Here is a 22,681-nt window from a genome sequence, read left to right as displayed (position 1 = left end):
AACGTGTGCAAATTACACAATGCTGATTTCATAATTACATACTGTACATATACTCGTCATTCTACGACTAACTTTTATACCTTATAGTTCACAATTAATAGCACCTGCAAAAAAATTCCCATTTCTCCTGCTTCCAAAACTGAACTGACCCTCATCTGCTTACTGCCCAATGCATTACAGTTGCAGCTGCTGTTTTAACAAATACCACCATTTAAAGTTATGGCTAATTAGTGTAGACCAAAAGGTGCCCAAAAAAATAAAATAAGTTAATAATTTCAAACCTTGTTGCAATTAACATTGCAATGATTGCCCTGGTTTATGGTTTTTATCTTTAAAACATTGCTCTAATCCACCTAATTACTGCACTTAAGCTTTTGTTATACTGATCATGAAATAAAGCAGCTCATTTAATTTAGAGTGCAATGCCTATTTAAGCTAGAATCAATACAGCCATATGCAAGTAAATGGGTGCTCTTTACTGAACTAGTGAATTCTTTAGCAAATTTGACCATTAATAAAACAAAAGGCACAGTTAATGGATTTCCTTTTATTTATTATATATACAATTTTTTGTTTTAACCATACATGGTGAACCAAAGCAAAGGTGACTACAAACCAACTCCCCTTGAGGTTGTAACATTTAGAAACTGCATTTCTGGAATCAGAAGCATCTTTATTGCCAATCAAGCAGTACACAAGGAATTTGTTTTGGTGTGATTGTGGAATAAAATAATGTAGGGAGATGATAAATACAATCAAGCTTAAATAAGATGACTGAAAAGGTAAATTCAGAATACATCAAGTTTTTGGTGCAAGAAAGTCATTTTTATTGGTGTAAATCAACATGAATATTAACCAAGTTAAAACAATGTTAATGCCATGTCAGCATTTGAGCATCAATTATAAAAAACAGTAGTTGAGATTTTATATTTATTAACAAGCCAATGAAATTTAAATTGGGGGAAGGTATCTTACAAAACAAATGGATTTGAGTCTTCACCTTCAAGCAGAAATCAGAGTTAACCTAGAAGTCAATGTGAACGCTGGTAACCGCCCCATGATTAAAATGTTTTAGAAGCTTGTTTGGAACAGATTACATTAAATTCACCACAAAATCTGTCTTACTGCTACTTATTCATGTAGCGTCATACTGACCAAATAACATTATAACAAATAAAATTATACAGCATAACTAGACTAGTCATTGAGATTAAAAGGACAGCAGTTTGAAAAGCAAAGACACCGCAGGGAATTGAACCCCGTCCCAGCGAGACCAGGAGTGCCACCACCGGAGTCTTTTGCTTTTTTTGTTTGAGGTTAAAAAGCAAAACCTGAAGGAACAAAAAACTGTTCCCTCAGGAAAAGAAAAACCTCCAACTGCTGCCCTACGATATTCAGGTCTTTCCTCAATGGCTTTCCTTTTTGCCTGAAACTACACAGAAGACTGAATATTTCCCCCATCCCCACACAAGCCCATTACATCAACATAAATAAAAGTCAGGAATTACTTGGTCGAAATTTGACACGTTTAGGATGTTCATTTTTGGACCCCACCACGTTCATTCCCATGTCAACTCCTGAAAAGACAAAAGAACACATGTTTACATTTCCCCCCGCCCCCCTGCCAATGCTATAATTTAGCAATTACCACCATTCAATCTTCCTCTTCTTGATGCTGGAGCAATTACACGCAGTCAATACGGTATGCTGTGACCCGAACTTCATTGCATGGTGCTTTTCCTGTAACTAAACACATGTTGCAGGTTGCCCCGTCCCAAACAAGCCCCAAAGCCTTTGAATTTTCTTTTTTAATGGAATCGATCTTGGTTGAATTAAACTTATCGTTTTCTCCAGTGAAGCATTAGTCGTGTTCCAAAGACCAGACGTGAGCTACAAAGAGGAAAAACAAAAAAGGAGTGGTTATGCCCCCCCCCCCCACCCCCCTTATTATGCAATTATATTTCACCGACTAATAATCAAAATTTTACAACTACTGCAGACAGGCGAGACAACTCCAGATTGTATGGAAGTTTCAACTCAAGACCACACTCATCCCTCCACTCAGTTTTAAAGCACAGGTGCAAAGTTGCATCACCAAGGTAGTGTATCTGTGAAAAAACAGAAAGATTGTTGCCCAGCCCCTCCACCCACCCCACCATCCCAAACTACGCTTTCAAATAACCCACATTCACCAAAGTGAATTTAAAAATTGGTAGTTTGTAGTGCAAAGCTGGTGTGCATGCAAATAAGATTTAAGACTAAATATACCCATAAAATTAGAATCATCTGTACTTAACTCCATTACCAGGTAGCAGCAGAGTGATGCTCAATTAGCAGCAAGACAAGCCGCAGGTTGATCAGAGAGTGACTGGATATCCCAGTGCTCCATCAAAGTTAGGGCTGTCCAAGGCAGCACACTCAAGACAAATTTTGCCCCCTAAGCAAAATTAACCTGAGAGAATGGAGGGGAAACAGAAAAGGAAAAGCACACCAACACTCCACGCAGAGAATGTTGACGAAGGCCTTCAGGAGGATTGCGCTAAGTTCTGAAGCGGACAGGAGGTAGGATCGCCATTCAGTGAAGACACTCATTGGCCACAGACAGCTAGGCATTCGGATGCAGTTATGAATCAAGTTGACAGACGAGTGATCTGAAACAAAGAGGCTTCTACACACATTTCCACCACACTGATTGCAATACAAAAGGACTACGAAAATAAAGCCAAGCAATTGGATTGCCATAAAGGCTTAAATAAAAAAAACACTTAAGCACGTGAATGTTATTCAAGTTAGCCACATTAAGAAAGGTTTAAATTGGACACCTGGTTTCTATGCGCACCATGACACCACATCTAGTTTGCATCAGGCAACTGGTTATTTCTGCAGAAGAAACAGAAGTAGAGACCCCCTCCCAGCCCACACTTGATTCTCAATTAAATATTTTGACCAATTTAAGCTGCACAGTTGCGCAGCTCCACTCGGCCACTAAATTTAGAACCTGCTGTACAGTTGCACAACAGCGGTCATTTGCTCCACATTTGCGAAGCAAATCTTTTGTTAAACCCTGTACATTTGCACAGGAATTAATAGTTGAGAAATAAAGTTTTGCCCAAAAAGTTAGTTGTCCTGCCTGTTGAAATGCAAAGAGGCGGGTGAATCCTGGACATGCTATTTCCTGGATAGATGGCATTCTTCGAAGGCTTTACAATTCTGAAAGACCAAAAAGGGGGAGAAAAAAACCCCAACCCCTTCCCCTCACATAGCATTCAAAATATTTTTGAAATGCTGGAAAAGCATAATCAGAATTGTGCCAGTTCCATTGAAAGGAAGCTAGGCCATAAACTTAGAAATCAAAATTCAGTAAAGAGAATTTTGGACATTTTGCCTTTTCACATGAGCTTCCTATAAAGCAGTGGGACTGTTTTCGCTGCCTTCCTTTCCACCTTGAAAGAGTTGCCATCAAGCCCTGGGATCATCTCGTGCTCTAAAGCGCCAAGCTCAACATTCACACCTGAAAAAGCACAAGAAATACCCAAAACAAGCCCCCCAAACACCAAGAAAAATGCATACCAGTGTTTCAATCACAACACTATGAATTTATTAACCAAGAATGTAATTTACAAACTTCAATCATTCGCAAGAAACTGACATTACCAAGTACAATGAATGTTGGGTATGAGCCACAATTAAGAGTTTGCAAAACCAATAAGTGCTGACAAATGCAAAAGCAAACCTTGATAGACAATGTGTTAAGAGTGATCTTCAGGAGATCTTGAGCATGAAAGCACTTGGACATGGCACACTGAAAAAAGGAGAGAACATCCTCCAAAACAACCCCACCCACTTAAAACAACCAACACACACTAAACAATCATGTGTTAAATAATAATAAAAATAAAAAAGACCAGAAATACCAATTACTTGCCGTTTCAAATGTGTAAAAACCATGCCGAGACTGTATTCAGCAGCTTTGTTCCTTATTGGGGGGCGAAATAGCTAGCAGCTGAACCACTGGTTTTGAGGGGTTGGTCTCTAAATCTGCAAGAGTGACAATTAAGCAGTCCCCGACCCCATTACCCCACGGCGACTAAATCTCCACGAATGAAATGGGCACACATTCAACACAATTCTCTTGAGATATCTTACTACTATTTCGGTACTTCATTGACACCTGTGGGGTCCTTCCTTTGTCCCACACCTTGGACTAGCTGCACTGAAGGGTCACATCCACAGACAGCAGGTTCCTTTGCCATGCATTCCTATTCAGTTCTTTAACTATGCCACTGAAAAGCTGCAAAGGCTAGGAAGAGATTTCGGTTAACGTCCCACCCCCTCCCACCCTTCAACCCCCAAAACAAGTACATGCCAAATGTCAAAATATACAGAATATGCATAAAATTCTCAATATGGGCAAGGTATGAAAATACAAAAAACCTACATATGGTACCTTTCCAAAGCCAACCAAAGCAGATGATTCACTTGTCCTTTAATCGTTACTTTGTGGTGTACAAGTTTAGAACACTGGGGGCGCTACAGCAAGGGATGCCTTTGGTGCTATTGCTTTAAATGATCAGGTCTGTGGAAGAAAAAGCTGAAACGCAGTTGCCCCTCCCCATAGCCCCCAGAGGAGAAAAAAAAAAAAGGCATAGACTGCATTTACAAATGTCTACATAAAAGATTCAACAAGGGAATAGTTACTCCCTTTTAATCCAATGCTCTTCCGTTATTTTCTTTCTTCATCATGCATAAACTTAAACAGGGCAAGTTTACCAGCACACGATACGCAATGGCCTCGGCACTGAAAACACGAACATGGATTCAACTGGAGCAGCGGAAGATGTGTAGCGATGTAGTGACGCAGGGGAACTTCAATTCCAAACAACCCTTCGCGTAGCTTGCCCATTGGGTCGAACCTATTGGATTATAAGCAGGACAGACAGAAAGAGACGCCTTTTCTCCCAGCAGACTACATCGGAATGGAGCGCGGGTGCAGCGTCGATTACGGGCCCTCATCTCGGCAGAAACCCCAACAACAACAGGACGGATCACACTTTGACGGTGAATTTCACACACTCATACACCATGTCTGAAAAGAAAAAACAGATCTTTGCGAGCAAGTGCATTCTACAAAAACCTGGGGGAGGATTATTTTTGTTGTACAGATACCTATACCCATTATACAAACCAAACTCCCTCGTCTAATGAATTTAAGATGCTATGTGGAAGACCCTGCACATCCATCCCTCTCCCTGCATCTGTGCTGAATCTGCCGTCTTTGGTCTAAATCAGCTGCGCTCCCTCTTGTGGCCACCTGCAGCGCTGTTGCTACTCTGTCTGGACCTCTTTTCCTCCCTGGACCGCCGCTTCGTACCTCTTCTCTCCTCCCCGTCAACCTGGCCTGAGCTCCCCTGATCCCCGCATGGCTCTTCATTGGTCCTCAATTCTCCCTCCGATCCCGAAATCTTCTTTCCATGGTTATACTAATTGACTAAGTCCTTAATATTAACTCAGTCCAATTCTCCAAAACGAAGAAAAATGTGCAAAAAAAAAAACTATTTCAAATATATCAACTCAATCAGAAGTTCTTTTTGAAGCTCAAACCACATTAGTGGAAATAAATATGTAAAGCTAATGCATATATCACACTGCGTATGCAAAAAAATATAATACAAGAAAGTGTAAAAATAAACGCATTGCCTCTATTGGCAAAATCAGCCTTATTGTTTAAGCGTAATAAATAACTCGCGAAGGAAAAAAAAAAATCTACGAACAATTTGTATGAAACGTTCGCGACAAATGAAAAGTTTTTGAAAAGCGCTTGTTTTCAGCGATGATATTCAGTTTAAAAATAGGTCGTCTTTAACGGCGGCCATTTTGTTTTGTTCACAAGCGGCGCCATTTTGTCTTCCTCAGAAACTCACTGCGCACTTCGGCCTGGAAATTCACAACTCACGTAATGCCGCTCACATAACCCAGTTCTACACAAATAACTCCACTTACTGAAATAAAGTGCTGAAAGTTACTGGGAAAAAATTCTCTTAGCCATACCATCGTTTCATTTTATATATATATATATAAAAAACAGCTAAGAGGTACAATAAATTGAACCTCACCCGCAAATAGAAATAAACAGCTACGAAATCACTGTTAAAACTGGTTGAATTCTATAAACACCACGCCATAACCTATGAAACATCTCGCTTCGTCAGAATACAATAATCTGAGAGGTAAAAGAGCTTATAAGATAAATTAAGAAAAAAAATAAAACAAGCTAGACAACTAACTGACGAACTTCACTAAAATACGCGATAAGAAAAAAGACAAAGTATCAAATCAGACCAGCGCCGTTGAAGACCAATCAGACAAACACCATACCGCGCCGCCCGAATGTAGCTGGAGAACGCTTTGGCCTGTGTTTATATACTATCGTGACGTAGTTCATCACAAAGAAAAACCCTTCCGCAGAAAAAATAGTTCCACGGTGACACACCTTCGGCTACTTAGAATTGACATTTTTATAATACAACCACAGGAAATAATACATGATCGTTATATAAAATAATTACAGAATAATTAAAGTAAAATATTCGAGAGCTGATTATAGCCAATAAGGCGTTTTGGTATTAAACGTAATTATTTGTTAGTGGTAAAAAACAAAAAAAAACAGCTAACTATATCAAGACTAATAACTAGAATTTAAGTAGGTTTACATTTCAGAAGGATTATCATACAGGGGCTTTTTGTTGGAAAGTACAAAAAAATCGATGACTAATATTCCTGACTTCTGTGACTTTCCTAACAGCAATTACGTCAAATGCGCAGTGCGGATGAATATGTTCAGACGTAAAAAACAACAACTGCTCAATCCAGTTTAAACCGGTCGATGTGACTGGTACTACTTGGACTTTTTGCTGCAGTGCCTCAGGGCGCATGCGCAGGTCATTCAAACAAAAACACGTTTCTGTTTTTATCTAGAAAAAAGGAGAATGTTCTGGAGAAATCCGCATTTATTCGATGAACTATTCTTCACTAAGAATAAGTTATTGTCATTGGTAAATATAAATATGTTGTCAGATCGTTGTATAAGTCAATCCTAAAACACTTAGAGGTTTCAGGACTAAAAATAAGCACATGCAACCACCCCAGAACATATGTGGGAAATATTAATAAATAACGCACCATATATTCACGTTAGGCAGTTGGTTATTGTAATTAAACATGACATGCCTCGTGTCTATTCCAACGTGTTTTTATTTTTGGCCACGTCATGTTTTTGTCACGTACAACACGTATTCAGGCGCAGGCAGTCAGCTGTGGGGGATGTTACATGTGATTGATCCGATTCCAGACAATGTGGATTCAAATCCGAGTTTCATGTGGTTAAGACTCAAATGCAAATCTTTACAATGAAACACCAGTACAGATCATTGATCAGAAAGACATAATACAGTGTGATTCTCTAAACACATTCCTATGTTGTCTGTTCAGTATCTATAGGATCTTTACTATGTGAGTATGTGAGGTATACAGAATGTCTTTGTCTGGGCTCACACATCTCTGGCCCAACCAGAAAAGGGCGTCATAGATCACATGGGAAACCTCTTCAAGAATTAAGTTTTTGTTTGGGCATGATAAAAATCAAACATAGAAATAAGACAGTTAGACAGTAGACACAATAAAATACGGTAATAAATACGGTGCATGTAACAGTATAACACAATAGTTTTAGCAGCAGTTTGTGTGTGAGTTTAGTTCCTTCATGTTGAGGATTCAGATGTGACCAATTAATACAAAAATAACAAATTGAATGACAGAGTTAAACTGTCTAGCAATAGAAACAAATGAAGTTCAGGATCCAGGGTTGTGTATCACAAAGGACTTTATTCAGCAGACACAAAATCAGCCACTTCCATAGAAGCACCAAAAAACCACAATGCACGATCTTTATTCCATTCTATATGTAAATCTTTTTATTTTCTGGCTATTACCTTATCCACCACCACTATCTTCAAATAGCTTGGTTCTTTCCAATTTAATCAAATAATGGTGGCAGAACAGGCCTTGGCCTTTTCATGACTCTCTTACACGGAATCCACCTCAAATCCAAAACCATCTATTCTTTTGACACATTCAGTACTCTTGAAAATTCACCTTCAGACACATTCAGAATTTAATAGCAAAGTACACTGTGCTTAATAATGCCTAATATATGATGATTCTAACACACTAATAACGTCTTTGACTACAACTCAAAGTCAAAGTAACTTACTAGTCCTTAACCCTGTGTTTTCTGTTCTCTGTGAATGTTGTTGTGTGTAGCACCAGGGTTCAGGAGGAACGTTGTTTCATTTTACTGTGTAATGCATCAGCTATATATGGTTTAAATGACAATAAAAGCTTCTTGATTTAAACTTGCCTGAGTACCACAAAAATACAAGATAGAAACACAATAATGTGAAAGGGTAAAAGATAAAAAAAAAAAAACACACCATAATTCCATGCTTTACACTGGAATAAACCAGTCTCCACCAGTACACACCGGAATCGACAATAGGGAGGTCCTGTTCTTCGAGCCTTGAAATCTGAGAACCGACTCCTTTTAAGATGGACCACAGTTTTTAGGGTTGCAAATTATTGGCTGCAATTACATTTTCCATAACAATGTGCCCATGTTAAGCGGGAGAAGATGAAATGAGATGTGCCCATGTTTTTATTTTTCACTTTCTCCTTTAGTTAACCACCAGGCCATGGTAAAGAGGAACTGAGACTCCATTTTAGTGGATCATTAAAATCCCCAAAGTACATATCAATGTTGTGATTTGGGACTTCACCAACATTTTGGCCAAAGTGATTTAATAAGGACATGAATCGAGATACAGTGCAAATATTTATATAAAAAACCCAACCAGAACCATGAGGCCTATGTTCCAGAAAGTTCCATTGCTGATTGTTGGTCTTAATTCCTTTAGCCACAAGATGGCACAAATGACATAGTGTTAGAATCTATAGAGGTGAATATGTTCCTGGATATTACCAAGACAAAATGATTTTTTTTCTTGCCACATTACATCCTATATAAAATATGCTATATATTTTGTTTCTAACAACTTAGGTTTTGCAGATCTGAGTCCATACATCTTTGCACTGAAACAGTTTAATGTGTAATGGAGCAGCTCAAAGGCTAGAAACTAAAATACAGTCTGGCAGAATAGTGTGATTTTTTTAATCACTGAATGTAGCAATCACTTCAGGAGGGTAATTACTGCCCATTTGCGCCTTCTCTGCAAAGGCATGCCAAGGGACACGCCTGCAAAATGGCACAAACAGGTCTATTGTCTGAAACTAAGTAACAGTTGTGCTTAGTATCAATATCTCTCCAATGGTCTTGTTTTTACATTTTAACTGCAGTGTATGTAAAAAGCCGCCTGATCCTTGGATACTGTGTACCATTAATATTTAACTTTTAAAGTCAAAGCTTCTGAAAGTTACAAACGCCTTAAATATGAGCTCTTCCTCATAACAATGTATATGTGTGTATTGTTTGTATCTTATTCAGTAAGAAGGCATTCCCTTCTGCATAAAACATAATCTACAAACATAACACCAAATTCCTCATATTGTGCTTTGGAAAACTGCCTTGAGGTCTGATGGAGCTGTATGAGTCATCAGAATTACTTTAAACCCCTGCTGAGAGAGAAAGAGAGAGAGAGAGAGAGAGAGAGAGAGAGAGAGAGAGAGAGAGAGAGAGAGAGAGAGAGAGAGAGAGAGAGAGAGAGATAGTTAGTTTGCACAGTGTTTAGGTTTTTTACACAAGCTTTAAATATCATAAAGCATAATGAAATGCATAAAAATATATAACATAATAGATACCCCCAAATCCTTCCTTATTAAACATGCTGACAAAACATGTACATTTATTTGAGATTTAAACACTATCAAACTTTGTGATGCTCCACAGCCCAATCAATTTTGTTTCTGCTGTTTCCAGTCTACAATCGATTACATTAAAGCTATTAAGGTCAATGTAGCATAATGTCATCCCAGTTTCATGGCAACTGGGGGCTAGAATGGTTTATTTACAAATGAGAGCAAACTTTTACCAGGACTGGTTTGAATGCATCGGACGCTTTCTGTAAGTCTTAGGAGTGTAGGAAAAACCAACAACTTGTATTAAGTTTATATGGGTGGCAACAGTGTAAAATAGTACATTGTCAATCCTACATTGTTTTGAGTTGAATCGCTTAATTGTTGTATTGGAAGAGCTTTTGCAATGAAGAGACAAATGGGAATGTATTTAATTCCTACGTGTAAACCATCAAAAGATGAACTTAAACTCCAGAAACATCAACACCTTTTTTCAAATCAGGATGTGCCACATCACCACCCAAACCAACACAACTCCAGAAGATCATCTGGGTATGTACTTGGTCTTTCATTTTGTTAAAATTAAACTCAAGTTTGAAACCTGGAACAGTTTATTTACACTATTATTTGCATTACCTGCATTAGTGGAATACTGGACATAGCCACTCTGGCATGGACTAGCTCAGCATCACTTTATACTTTTTCACTTTTACATTTTTATACCAGCACATGGACACCTTAATGGCAATCACAATCACACTTTATCAAGCCCACCTGTTTTACACATAGCTGGATTAAACAGGAGGGATTGATGGATATGTATGACAGAAGTACAGATTAAAGTGACCCAGTATGATTGTGATTGTCATTAAAGTGTCCATGTGCTTTTATGTAACAAGTTACATCAAATGTATATTGTTACATACCCTACGATGTAATATTTTTTAAAGGTAAATACTGTTACAATATTTTTTTCACAATTTTATTTTAACAGAAACAGCAATGACTTCCATAAATATGATTTTCCCAGAAATAACACAGATCACCCTCAACACACTGGGGGGACTAAACCCCACGAAAGACAACTTAACACTCATACTACAGCATTGATATCCAGCTTCTCATCTTCTGCTTCTTCTTCTACATCTTTGCTTTCTGAGTCCAGTTTGGAAAACAATTGGCATTTCCAGCTAAAGAAATCCCAGCATTCTGTGTCCTGTTCCAACCTCCCAGAGGCTAGGATTTTTCTAGACGATGCTTTAAGGAACTCAGACTTTAATCTAAGTGACTCAACATTTTCTGTCCAACCTCATCAACAGAAACAACAGTATTTTGGTCATTCTGAAAAGCAACAACAGGTCTCAGAGCTAGGACTAGGGAAATCACCCCTTTACCGAAGCCATAGCAAAAATGTAGAGGAGTTTCTGCAGGGTGTAAGCCAAGAATGTAGTCCTGTGGCACATGGGACACCTGACCCATTAGAGATCAGCCAACTTTACAAAACTATCAGCCTGGGACAAAACCTTGGTGTTAATGATAAGTCTGCTGCAACAGTAAACATGAAAAGACCAAAGAGGGCTGTCTCATCTATTCAGATTCCAAGCAAGGGTATTCTTAAAAACAAAGATGGAGGGCAAAAGCATGGAAACGTCCGGAAAGCCAAGTCCATGGAAGCACTGTCCAGCAAGAGACAAATAACTGGTCCTTATAAGCAGGGGTCTGTGGAGGCATTTAGGTATAACTTTGTAAAAGAGAAGATAGAATTCTCTGCCTTTATAGATGAGATAACCAGGCAGGTAATCAGACCCTCAAGACTCAACTCTTTCAGGCTCAATCCCAACCCTACCCCACCATCTCACAAGTTGTCACACGAAGGCCAAAGACAGCCTGGTAAAGCATCCAACAAGGAACCAGAACACGTTCAGAAGTCAAACAAACAGCACAGTATCCGGACTGTGAAATCTGACATTAAAAAAGGAAGAACAGATTTAAATAATTATGGTCATAAATGTATAACCGGAAGCATTTCGGGTACGCTAGATCAACATCAGCACCAACGCAGTCAAGCGAAGCAGCAGTCCACTCCTGAAAATTATAGCGCTACAGCACATAAAGAGCCCCATCGAAAATATAGCCAGCTCCTCAATGAAGGTACCAGCACCAGTTCTGAGTCCATTACACAGGTGAAGCACTCTCAAGCTAAAAGCGAATGGGGTAATAATGGTGGTGGTTGTAGAGAAGTTAATTCTGAGAACAATGCCTCATCTCTGCCTGCTGGACTGGGCATTGAGTTCACAAAAAAATCCTCCATTGTGAATACCCCTAGCATGGAGAATATCAACAGGCACAGATATATGGGTTACAGGAGACACTCCAAACAATCACACAGGGTAAGTTTGCAAATGACATACAGTATATATTATATATATATATATATATATATATATATATATATATATATATATATATATATATATATACAGTGTATATAGATATATTACCTTCAATGCTTTTAATGTAAGAAAAATGTTGAGAACAATTTTTTCTTTTATGTGTAAGAAATTTACTATTCAGACTGATCTATTACATGTTTGTCTCCAAACTTTTTCCGATGGGTTATATTTATATATTGTTAAAAATATGTGCATTTTTGATTTTGCAATTCCACACTTTAAATCTATCATCTAATATACTTCCAACCCTTTATTTTAATGTTTTACTGTAATATCACTTTTATATACTTGTTTCTCAATATATATTATTTATGCCATTGCGGGTATTTTTAAAAGCTTAAAATATATATTTATATATAATTTTTTTTAAACATTCATTTGGCAGTTGCATTTAAACAGTCATTTGGCAATTAAACAGTCCATATCTGTTTAGGTTCAGTGAATTTGCATGAATCAATGAACTATCTGGAAACACATGACTTTAAAAATCAATTTTCTGTTTATCTTTCACCCTCTCATGCTTCCGTCCTTCACGCTCAGGATTCAGTGAGCAGCATGGACAAAGCCCAGTGAGTGCCGTTTTCCATCTGCCCTACTATTTCACACTATTGATTGTCCTTATTTCGATATCTATTTTTTGCTGCTTATTCTATATTCTGGCTGTCAGCTAGCTGCAAACCTAATTGATTTACTTTCGGCATGCTTTCTGAGGCCAAAGTAGATTACCAGCAATTTTACAACACAGGCGATTGTATGTAGGTTCACACAAATGTGTCTCTGTTTTCCATAATAAAACAAAGTAATTATTTTTAAAACATAAAACATAAAATCTAATATGTGATGTTTTGACCCTAACAAAACTTCTATAATGGCTTGCAGATTGCTGGAGCAGTACAACAATGACTTGCATGAGAATTTGTTGCAGCTGGTGTCATGCATTGAAAACATGGAGGCAGAGCTTCAATTTACCAAGACAGAATTAGGCAGTGTTAAAGAGAATTGCAAAAGGTGAGCTCTAAAGGTCATTTAAATTCTATAAATTCACAAATGGGTTCTATTATGTGGATAACCTTTAAAGTTTCTTCTAATATTATCAAATTATAATTAAGAATGTTATATATTATATATTAAATCTAATATATTAGATAGCACAAGAAGTGAGAATAGATTTCTGAAGATAAGATAACATATTTATGCAAATACATTTATTTTAATACATACATTTAATACACCAATATTAATGAATATCACCTCGTTATGAACTTATATTTGTTATAACCAACCATTTCTAGTATAATGTTTAATTCAGGAAAGCATGCATGCCAATAGAACAAGACTATCTAAACATATTTTTTTTAATTAACATTTTTTGTAATCTTATAATATACAACATTTTACCATATCATCTGTTTTTGATCATTTTTTCTTGCATTTTTGCACAGTGAAGTGCAATGTCTGGTTGAAGTCTAATATAAATAGTAAACTCTTGTATACTCACAGGCTTCAGGAGGATTACCAAAGCTGTCAGCAGGCAAACAATGTCCTGGAGCAAAAACTCCGGTCTGTGGTGAGACACATACTGTCTATTTTAAAAAATCTATGTATTATGTAATGTAGCCATTGCCATAACTACAACTACTAGTTACAATCATTATAATATATGCAAAAACACATCAATTATACATCTTAACATGACAATAAATGGATAAGACATATAATATATAACTTCCAAATAAAATAAACAATATTTAGTATTGTCAAATTGCTACTGTGTGTAAAGAAAATTGGGATGGGAGGAAGACAATTAAATTCATATTATCCCACCCATCATTGTGTCTATTGTTCTATTCCCCATCATGTTTTATTCCATACATCAGATGATAGTGCTTTCGTTCCCTTTTGTCTTAGTCATAGATGAATACATACTCATAAACCTTCTATCTGGTTCTAGATGGACAGCATGAATTCACAGCAGAAGGATCACTTACACCGGATTTCAGAGCTGAACAAACAGCTGGAAACAGGGAAACATTTAATCATCTTACTGGAAGACATTAATGTGAGCACAAATATGGGACAAGTAAAACAATTCATTTTGCTAGCATACAGATCAGTATTCATATTTTGATAAAACCTGAGTAATAGCATTCTTCTTTTTCAATACTGGTCATTGTTGATTTAAATACCCTTCTCTTTCACTTTTAGATTCCCTCATTAATTAAGGAGCTTTTGGACAATCATTTTGACTCTAAAGACGCATTGAAGAACTTCTTATTGTCCTCCTCAGCACGTAGTCAACCAGACATTGACAATTCAAATAAAACCTTAGGAGTTAGGGACAATCAATCATCTCCAAGGGAAAGGGATGACAGGGTATCTGTAGGGTTAGTTTCTAAGCAGGGAGATTCAACTGACAGGCAGGAGCATGTGGCAGCCTTTTGGCCATCGGCAGAAGGTCAAGACCCTGGTGTTACATTAAAAAAAGACAGATGCAAGTGCCCACCTACATACTAAAGCAGGGGATTTCAACCTTCACTCTGCTGCTGTCGATAATAATTTTGCCATCTATAGGCAAATACCAGATGCAAAGGCCAAAGTACATGGCCCCAGGGTCACAATGCATGATTTAGGCTTAAGAACAGAAACACCCTCCATCAGCATGTTGGCCCATAGGCCTGGTGAAGATCTAATCAGTACAGCTTCGAGGAGATAAAAGGAACAGGAGAATGGAGAGCAGAAGGATGTGCAGGAATTGCACAGCAGGAGTCTGATGAGGTTACTTATCTTACAGCACAAAAGAATTTGGATAATTTTAAAAGCCAACTTCCTTCCCAGTCAAAGAAGAAGCAGATGCAGAGAGATCCTAAGAAGAGGGACTGGATCAGCGAGCCTACAGATGGCCTTTAGGCTGCTTTATTTGCTTGATTTATGTTGGTCAATTTATTGAGACTGGTCTGAGTTAGGAATATAATTAGAGACTTGAGGATAGTGATTTTGCGTACTTGACTTTGATCTCATAAACCATGGTAACTATTGATTCATTGATAAAAAAATAATTATTATTATTACATAGAAATGTAGGTTTTCTGGACACTGATTTACATTACAGATCAGGGCTGAAAAGAATCTTCAGTTATAATGATTTTAATTGTTACAAATTAAGACAAAATAACACAAAAAATTTTTATTTGGTGGTAAAATGTATTTCATTCTTAACCCCTTGTTTCTCTTCTGTTAAAATTGTTATTATTTCTTTCCTTTTTTCATTGTTTATTGCACATTTAGTCATATATAAATGAAACATAAGAAGTATCCTTAACATATTATTTATTAATATATATTACTTATTTATTTACATATAAAGCTGTTTCAAATGAAATAAATGTAAAAGTATAGCAATAGAATACTATATCATTTATTATATGTTATATGAATAATTATAGGTTTAAAAGTGTAAATAGTATTCGAAAGTAAAATATATTTCGATTGTTTTTGTCTTACTTTGCCATATTGATTAAAAAAAGGATGATCTGGAACAAAGATGCCCAGATATGAGCTTCATGTATCTCTTAAGAGGTCACTGAATAGCTGTGTTGAAATTCTGGCATGAAATTCTAATAAACAAACAATTGGAATGTTTCTGATTAAATTTTAAAACTACAACTTAAAAAATAAAACTGCATTAGTTAAGCACATAACAGAGTAATTTCTTCTATTTATATTTATGTATTTTTTTTATATTATAAAATCATAAATGAGGGGAACCATAGCAACTTTCATTTTAACACAATCTTTAGTATGATGCAGCATTATTTTACAAACATGGTCCTCAAAGAAATTAGATTTTTGGCTCTTCATAGGAAAAGTCTGGGCACATCTGATCTAGAACAATCTTTAATTATGTCAAAAGAATGATATATTCAAATTATTTTCATTCTAATATAAGCTTAGGAAAATGTATGTGTCAAAATGTAGGCATGGTTAATGCATAGAAAAAATCTGTATCTTAGTATTCCTATCTCCACTATGCTTATTCATTTGTAATATAATTCAATTCTCGTGTGCTGGTATTTGTTATTGGAAATAGACAATAAACATCTGTACAAAAACCTGTTAAAGCAAATACTGCTTTTGTTATACACTACCAACATATCTCCTTTCTCATTGCTCAAGTCTTTCCCCTCACCATTTCAACTTCTCAACCTTTACTGCTTTGCATAAGGGTACCTCCAATCCAAGCTGTACCTTTCTTAACTCTCTCTCATTCTCTCTGGCTTTTCAGTTCAAGGGCGAGTTTGTTTAGAGGACAAGCGTCTGGCTGCTATTGGCTATTCTTATTGGTTAGTTTAATAGGATCAGCTCTGAGCAAAAGAGATTATGACACCCAAGACATAATACTTCATATCATATTCCAGAGTCCTCATCAAAATGGCTGCAGAATTGTAGAAAGTGTGCTGTTTTCAGTCCCGAGTGAAGGACGCTAAACAGTCTTTGAAGGTAATCTATATATTTTAAAAGAATTAAAGTAGTCAGGTTCTGATTATTTTTTTTTTTTATGAAATATTTTAGCAAACAAAAATAGAGCAATTGATTTAAATTAGACTTTTAATACTTTTTTTTACACACAGTAGGTATAAAGATTACCCTTGATGCAGCAACTGGGGCAGATATTTATTCTTTAACATCCTAAAAGGTCAATTTTGGCTTTCTCTTATCCTCTTATATATTTGTGATTTAGATACATTTGCAAAGGAACGTTTTAATTTTGAGTTTGCATTTATTCATCTCACGACCTTTAACTGATCTATATTTCCCCCTTTTCTTTCTTCTTTTTTAGCATGGCACTACTCAAGATTAAGTTTCCCTTCCAGAAGAGGGTACATTTGGCTCAGGGACTGTGGCTTCTGTCATGGGTCGCCATGGTCTCGGGAACCACCACTTTTGCCATGGGAGTCTTCCTCAAGACTGAGCTTTTCCGCAGGGCCGAGGTACTAAGCTTTTATTAACCTACTTGTAATGTACAGTATATTAACACGTCCATATGGCAACTTAGCTATGTTCTATTTAATGGTGGACATTTATTTCAAGATATATTTAATGAACATATTGGGTCAAATAAATCCTATGCAAATTAACATGTAAATTAAATTATGTTTTAAGAAATGAATAAACTCTAATGTACTTTAACCCTTTGCAGCTGCATATAGGATACAAATAATGAGTCCTACAGCTCATAAGACAACATGGCAAGTTTAGATCATATAGCTAATGCTTGCTTATTGCAATTTTAAATTGTTGTGAAAAAATGACTGACATTTTTAGTCAGCAGTATTATTAAACCAGAGACAGGGTGTTCATGTCCTTGTTTTTGTGTAGTACATTACAAGAAGTGAAAGAATTAATGTGATAAGTGAAACTGATAAGATGTGCTATAAATCTTATTTTTCTTCTTCTTATTATTATTATAATCAGGGCGTAATTAAAAGTCTGTTGAATACTTACTCAGTTGATAAGAAGTTAATTAATGTTCTATAACAGCAGCTCTGACTGTAGTGACTGTATGTATGTGACACATCTAAATGTAACATGTACAGTATAGTAGACACACTACATAATCTAAGCCTAATAATAAAACAGTCTGTAAAAATCTATTATAACTGCCCTGGTGGGGATTTTTGTAAGGGGACAGTCATTTACGTAAGGATGTAATTTCTTGGGTCATTGCTTTGTATTGGTCAGTATATTTCCACAACAGAAAATCTTTAGGATTTCATGACTTCAGGACATTACCCTAGGGATTTGATAAATTACATATTCCTCATATATATTATAATAAACCCAGCAGGATCTTTGCTTATAATAATATAACACCAGAAAAGAAACTCTCTGACAAGCTTCTATTAAAATATTGTGTAGCATGTATTTTAATTATGTATTCCATAGTGGCACTGTAATCCATAACATTTTAATTTTGTAGTCCAACCATGTCTGGTATTTGTCTTAAAAATGCATTTCGTGAAAAGTAGTGACTAAAGTCTGATTAATTCATTGTACTCATTTTATTTCACACTCTGATTAAATTTCCTGGAAGGTTTCAAATGCACTGCATTATTAATGGGTTTCCAAACCTGCTAAATTTCTTTCTCACTGTACATCCTAGGTGATGCATAACAATGACATCCATATCGTGCCCAATCTGCTCATGTTGGTGGGGGTGACATCTGTGGGCATCAACATCTGTGCTGGAAAAGTGTGTCAGGACTCCTTGGATGCCTCGCGGTTTCCACGCTGGAAAAACATTCTCACTCCTTTCTTCTGCATCTCTCTTTTCTTTACTTCTCTGCTGCTGGTTGCTATGATATTGAGCTATGCCCTGCAGCCCAGCCTGGAGGAGTCTCTCAAAGTGGGCTTGAAGAACGGCATCCGGTTCTATAAGGTGAAGTTGTCCTATGATTTTTTCTTTTGGTAAATTAACACACTGTCATGGTTTTGGTTGAATCATCATTTTGCGAGATACTATAATTAAAAAAAATACACATATTTCGCAAATGCTATTCCCTGAAAGATAAAGTAATGGCAAGTATTTGTCTTAATTTGTGTCCAAGTGTGCAATTTTTCTCAGTAAGAATACAATTTACACTAGTTTAAAGTGTAAAGCAATTTCAGTGTTGGGTGTTGTGAGACAACTGCTAATAATAAGCATGCATTACAAAAAAGCTAGATAGGCCCAATAGTAATAAGAAAATTGTTAAGCTACAAGTTAACTTAATATACTGATTACGTTACAGACTAACAGTATTCTTAACTTCAAGGCAATGTTTAATGCTTATTGTGCACAAGCTAACTGTAGGGTTGTAATCCATCACACAGGACACAGACACACCAGGTCGATGCTTCCAGAAGGAGACCATAGACCGTCTGCAGATAGAGTTCCAGTGCTGTGGGAACACCAATTACAGGGACTGGTTTGAAGTGCAGTGGGTCAACAACCGCTACCTGGACTTCACCTCTAAGGAAGTGAAAGAGTGAGTAAATGCAGAGCTAAAAAGTAGAGACTTATTTAACCTCCCCCTTAGCACATTTTTAAGGAAGAAGAATTGAGCTGTGAAAACGAAATTAGCGCCATGTGGTGTGAATTTGCTTCCTGTGTTTCTTACATGCACCACTGATAGTCCCGGATCCTTGCTTTTTAAACAAAGAATAGTTGGAAACTACAAAACATGGTTAATTTCCTTTCTTGTGATAATTTCATATTTGTACAAAATCACATTTGTATCAAAAAGCTTACGAGTGCCCCATTTTGAATGACCACTTCAGTGTTACTTTATTATATTATATGTTCTGAATCCTCTTGGTACCTGAGTAGAAAGTTAATACATTGTAAAATTACTTTCAATGACAATTATAAATCAACCACATACATAAAAAACAAAACAAAAAACATATAACCTTGAACCCCCAGCGCCCCGTGAACAATCTGCTTTTGTATAATGCAACTTATTAAAATTTAAGAACATACTGTTTAAAGTGACAAAAATGCCTATGCACATATTGCACCCCATATACACCCCTTAATTTATGTTTCCTGTTGTGTTTCGTCTCTTGTTTAGCCGTGTAAAAAGTAATGTCGATGGCCGTTATCTAATGGACGGCGTCCCCTTCAGCTGCTGTAACCCAGCTTCCCCCAGACCCTGCATCCAGTACAACCTCTTAGACAACACAGCACATTACAACTATGAGCACCAGAGTGAGGAGCTGAATCTGTATAATCGTGGCTGCCGTCAGGCTCTGGTTAACTACTACATGGGTCTGATGAACACCACTGGGCCTGGAGTACTCTGTGTATTTCTAATTCAGGTACAGTTTAAAAGAATACACCATTATTTATAAACTAGTCACTATTCACTACATCCATGTATAATCAGTACACAGCTAAAACAATTCCATGTTGATATTCTGTTTATGACCGACAGCTACTTTGTTGACCAAATTTTTGAAGTGATTGAAAGGAACTATATAAAACTATTCATATAGATGTTTATTAACAGCTAAATAACTTCCCACATTTTATAAATGCTGTAGAAGGTTAATGGAACTAAAACTGAGATTATTGGAAAAACTTTTTAATTCATATTTTTAGGAGTATTACAATACTTGGACCACTAAAGGGAAAAAAAGGCAAATATTAGAATTTGAGTGAGTTTGATGAGGGCCAAATTGTGATGTCTAGACAACTGTGTCAGAGCATCTCTAAAACTGCAGCTCTTGGGGGATGTTCCCGGTCTACAGTGGTCAGTAACTATCAAAATTGCTCCAAGTAAGGAACTGTGGTAAACCGCATGTAGGGAGCGAAGGCTGTCCTGCGTGGTTCAATCCATCAGATCAGCTACTGTAGCTGAAACTGCTGAATCAGTACCATACAACTGTCTAGAGTTTCCATAGTTGGATGAAATATAAACTATAATTATATGCTGCTCTGAGCCGTAGTACGGTACTATGACTAAATGTGAATCATAGGTGGGTAAAGGTATACATTACTATGTTTGTATACTATATTTATTTAAAACTAGAGCTTTTTAAAAGGAATCTGTGGAACTCAATTACTTAAAAATCAGTCTTGACAACCACGAGTGGCAGAGCTTAGGACATCCTATAGTATCCTATAATATCAGAGTATGAGCCAACTCAAAAAAGTCATGTCTAACTTATTTCTGCTATATAAATTGCCAAATGAATGATTAACACCAGTGGGACCAAGACACCATAAACTACCAGCAAACCAAAGGCAAACGAAAACAGAAAAACAGGCCAGATATGCTTATTCATCACTTCCATGCCTGGGATTCACACATTTATCATTCAGCAGAATGCAAAATTTTGTATACCCTCACATTGTAATCATAAGACCAACAAAATATTTGCTGTGAGTTTACTTTTACAGGTTTTAATTCACCTTTTCATTTAACAATTTTATAAAGATATTAATAGAGAACCAATCAATATTATATTTCCGAATGTGAGGTAAATGTGGATTTTTCTCACTTGCCCCTAAACACTTTTCTATACGTGACTCTTTTATGCTTTTAGAATATCTATATTTATAGCTATTATTTTAATGTATTATCTATTTATTTCCAATAGATAGCTGCATTAAAAGCATTTTCATTCAGCTTAGAATAACATCAGTTGTGCATTATGCATTATGATTTAAAACCTTTATTCACTTTTCAGCTATCAATAGTTCTGAGCTTGGAAGAACAGCAGCCAACCTATATTACAGATATCATGTGCTTTAATATGCTGACAGTTGTGTTAACTAGATCATGCCAATTTTTTCCCTGCTGTGTTCTCCACAATTCAGGAATTTTATTTTTGTAGACATTATCTACATCTTGAAACCAAAGAGATGCAAAGTATTGACTTGATTGTGTAATAGCGTAATATTAATAATAAATATAATAAATATATAAATAAATATAAATAATAAATCACATTTCCACCCTACACATACCCAGTGAGTTGCAGTTCACGCCTGCCCACACACTCTGTTCCAGATAACTGTGTTGTTTGGGCTGCGCTACCTGCAGACCTCCATGCAAGCTGTGGAAGGCCAAGAGAATGTGGAGATCGAGACAGAAGGCTACATCCTGGAGAAAGGTGTGAAGGAGACAGCCACAGAGTTCAAAGAGAAGGTGATGAAGTTATTTCAGCAGGCTCAAGTGGAAGCTGCTCCTCCAGCGGCCAATCCAGATGCAGCAGAGCCAGCAGAGAAAGCAGACACGGCCTCCAGCTAAATTAAAGACCTGTGGGTTTCTCAGTGGAAAGAAATTTCTGACTTCTCTTTGATATTAATACATAATCCAGAGAAGGAAAAGCAAATATCTCCTACACTATATCTTTCAGTTGCTATATATACAGTGTTAAAATTATATGATCAATTTAGACCGTAGTAACTTTTAACACTGATAATATTCCTCTGTTCTTCTTCTAATTTTACAATTATTTAAAAAAAAATCTAATAACTGTGCAATGTGAAAGAAACCACAATGCATGCTACATTGTAGGCCATCGTTTCTGCATTATGCATGGCTATAAATATATCCGTATAGAGCAAATGAAAAAGATGCATCAGACAAATATATGAGTTTGTATCTGCCTTGTGCTGCTATTTGGCTGTTTTTAGTTTATGAATAAAAATAAATATGCTACTGTGTATAAATACTCAAGAACATGTTTCTTTCTCAGCAGCTTTTAACATTTTTGGGTCAGTAGTAGAAAGCAGTGGTAGTTTAGTGGTTGTGGCATTGGGCTACTGATTAAAAGGGATGTAAGTTCCAAACCTAGCCTCATCAAGCTGCCACTGC

At 36.5% G+C, this 22,681-nt stretch overlaps 2 protein-coding genes across 2 annotated transcripts; both read left to right on the top strand.

Moving 5' to 3' along the window:
* The first annotated feature begins 11,346 nt into the window (after positions 1-11,346).
* On the top strand, positions 11,347-15,321 carry LOC310737227 (uncharacterized protein). Its single transcript, XM_083561439.1, has 6 exons — positions 11,347-12,254; positions 12,858-12,886; positions 13,197-13,325; positions 13,818-13,884; positions 14,269-14,376; positions 14,523-15,321. The coding sequence occupies exons 1-6, from the start codon at positions 11,424-11,426 to the stop codon at positions 14,829-14,831; spliced, it is 1,473 nt and encodes a 490-aa protein (XP_083417565.1). The 5' UTR covers positions 11,347-11,423; the 3' UTR covers positions 14,832-15,321.
* A 1,387-nt stretch (positions 15,322-16,708) lies between these two features.
* Positions 16,709-22,538, top strand: rom1b (retinal outer segment membrane protein 1b). Its single transcript, XM_083561398.1, has 6 exons — positions 16,709-16,814; positions 17,155-17,305; positions 18,478-18,753; positions 19,188-19,342; positions 19,928-20,174; positions 21,872-22,538. Exons 2-6 carry the CDS (start codon positions 17,156-17,158, stop codon positions 22,109-22,111), a joined length of 1,068 nt encoding a protein of 355 aa, XP_083417524.1. The 5' UTR covers positions 16,709-16,814; position 17,155; the 3' UTR covers positions 22,112-22,538.
* Positions 22,539-22,681: the final 143 nt, after the last annotated feature.

The sequence above is a fragment of the Silurus aristotelis genome (genome assembly GCF_946808225.1).
Source record: "Silurus aristotelis genome assembly, chromosome: 14".
Taxonomy (NCBI): domain Eukaryota; kingdom Metazoa; phylum Chordata; class Actinopteri; order Siluriformes; family Siluridae; genus Silurus; species Silurus aristotelis.
Note: the sequence above shows the minus strand (reverse complement) of the source record. Positions and strands in the feature narration are given on the sequence as shown.

Coding starts and splice junctions, on each gene's coding strand:
- LOC310737227 (XM_083561439.1), top strand. CDS start 11,424: ATGAAAAGACCAAAGAGGGCTGTCTCATCTATTCAGATTCCAAGCAAG. Junction 13,885..14,268: donor AGCAAAAACTCCGGTCTGTG/GTGAGACACATA, acceptor ATCTGGTTCTAG/ATGGACAGCATGAATTCACA. Junction 14,377..14,522: donor TCTTACTGGAAGACATTAAT/GTGAGCACAAAT, acceptor TTTCACTTTTAG/ATTCCCTCATTAATTAAGGA.
- rom1b (XM_083561398.1), top strand. CDS start 17,156: ATGGCACTACTCAAGATTAAGTTTCCCTTCCAGAAGAGGGTACATTTG. Junction 18,754..19,187: donor ACGGCATCCGGTTCTATAAG/GTGAAGTTGTCC, acceptor TCCATCACACAG/GACACAGACACACCAGGTCG. Junction 20,175..21,871: donor TCTGTGTATTTCTAATTCAG/GTACAGTTTAAA, acceptor ACTCTGTTCCAG/ATAACTGTGTTGTTTGGGCT.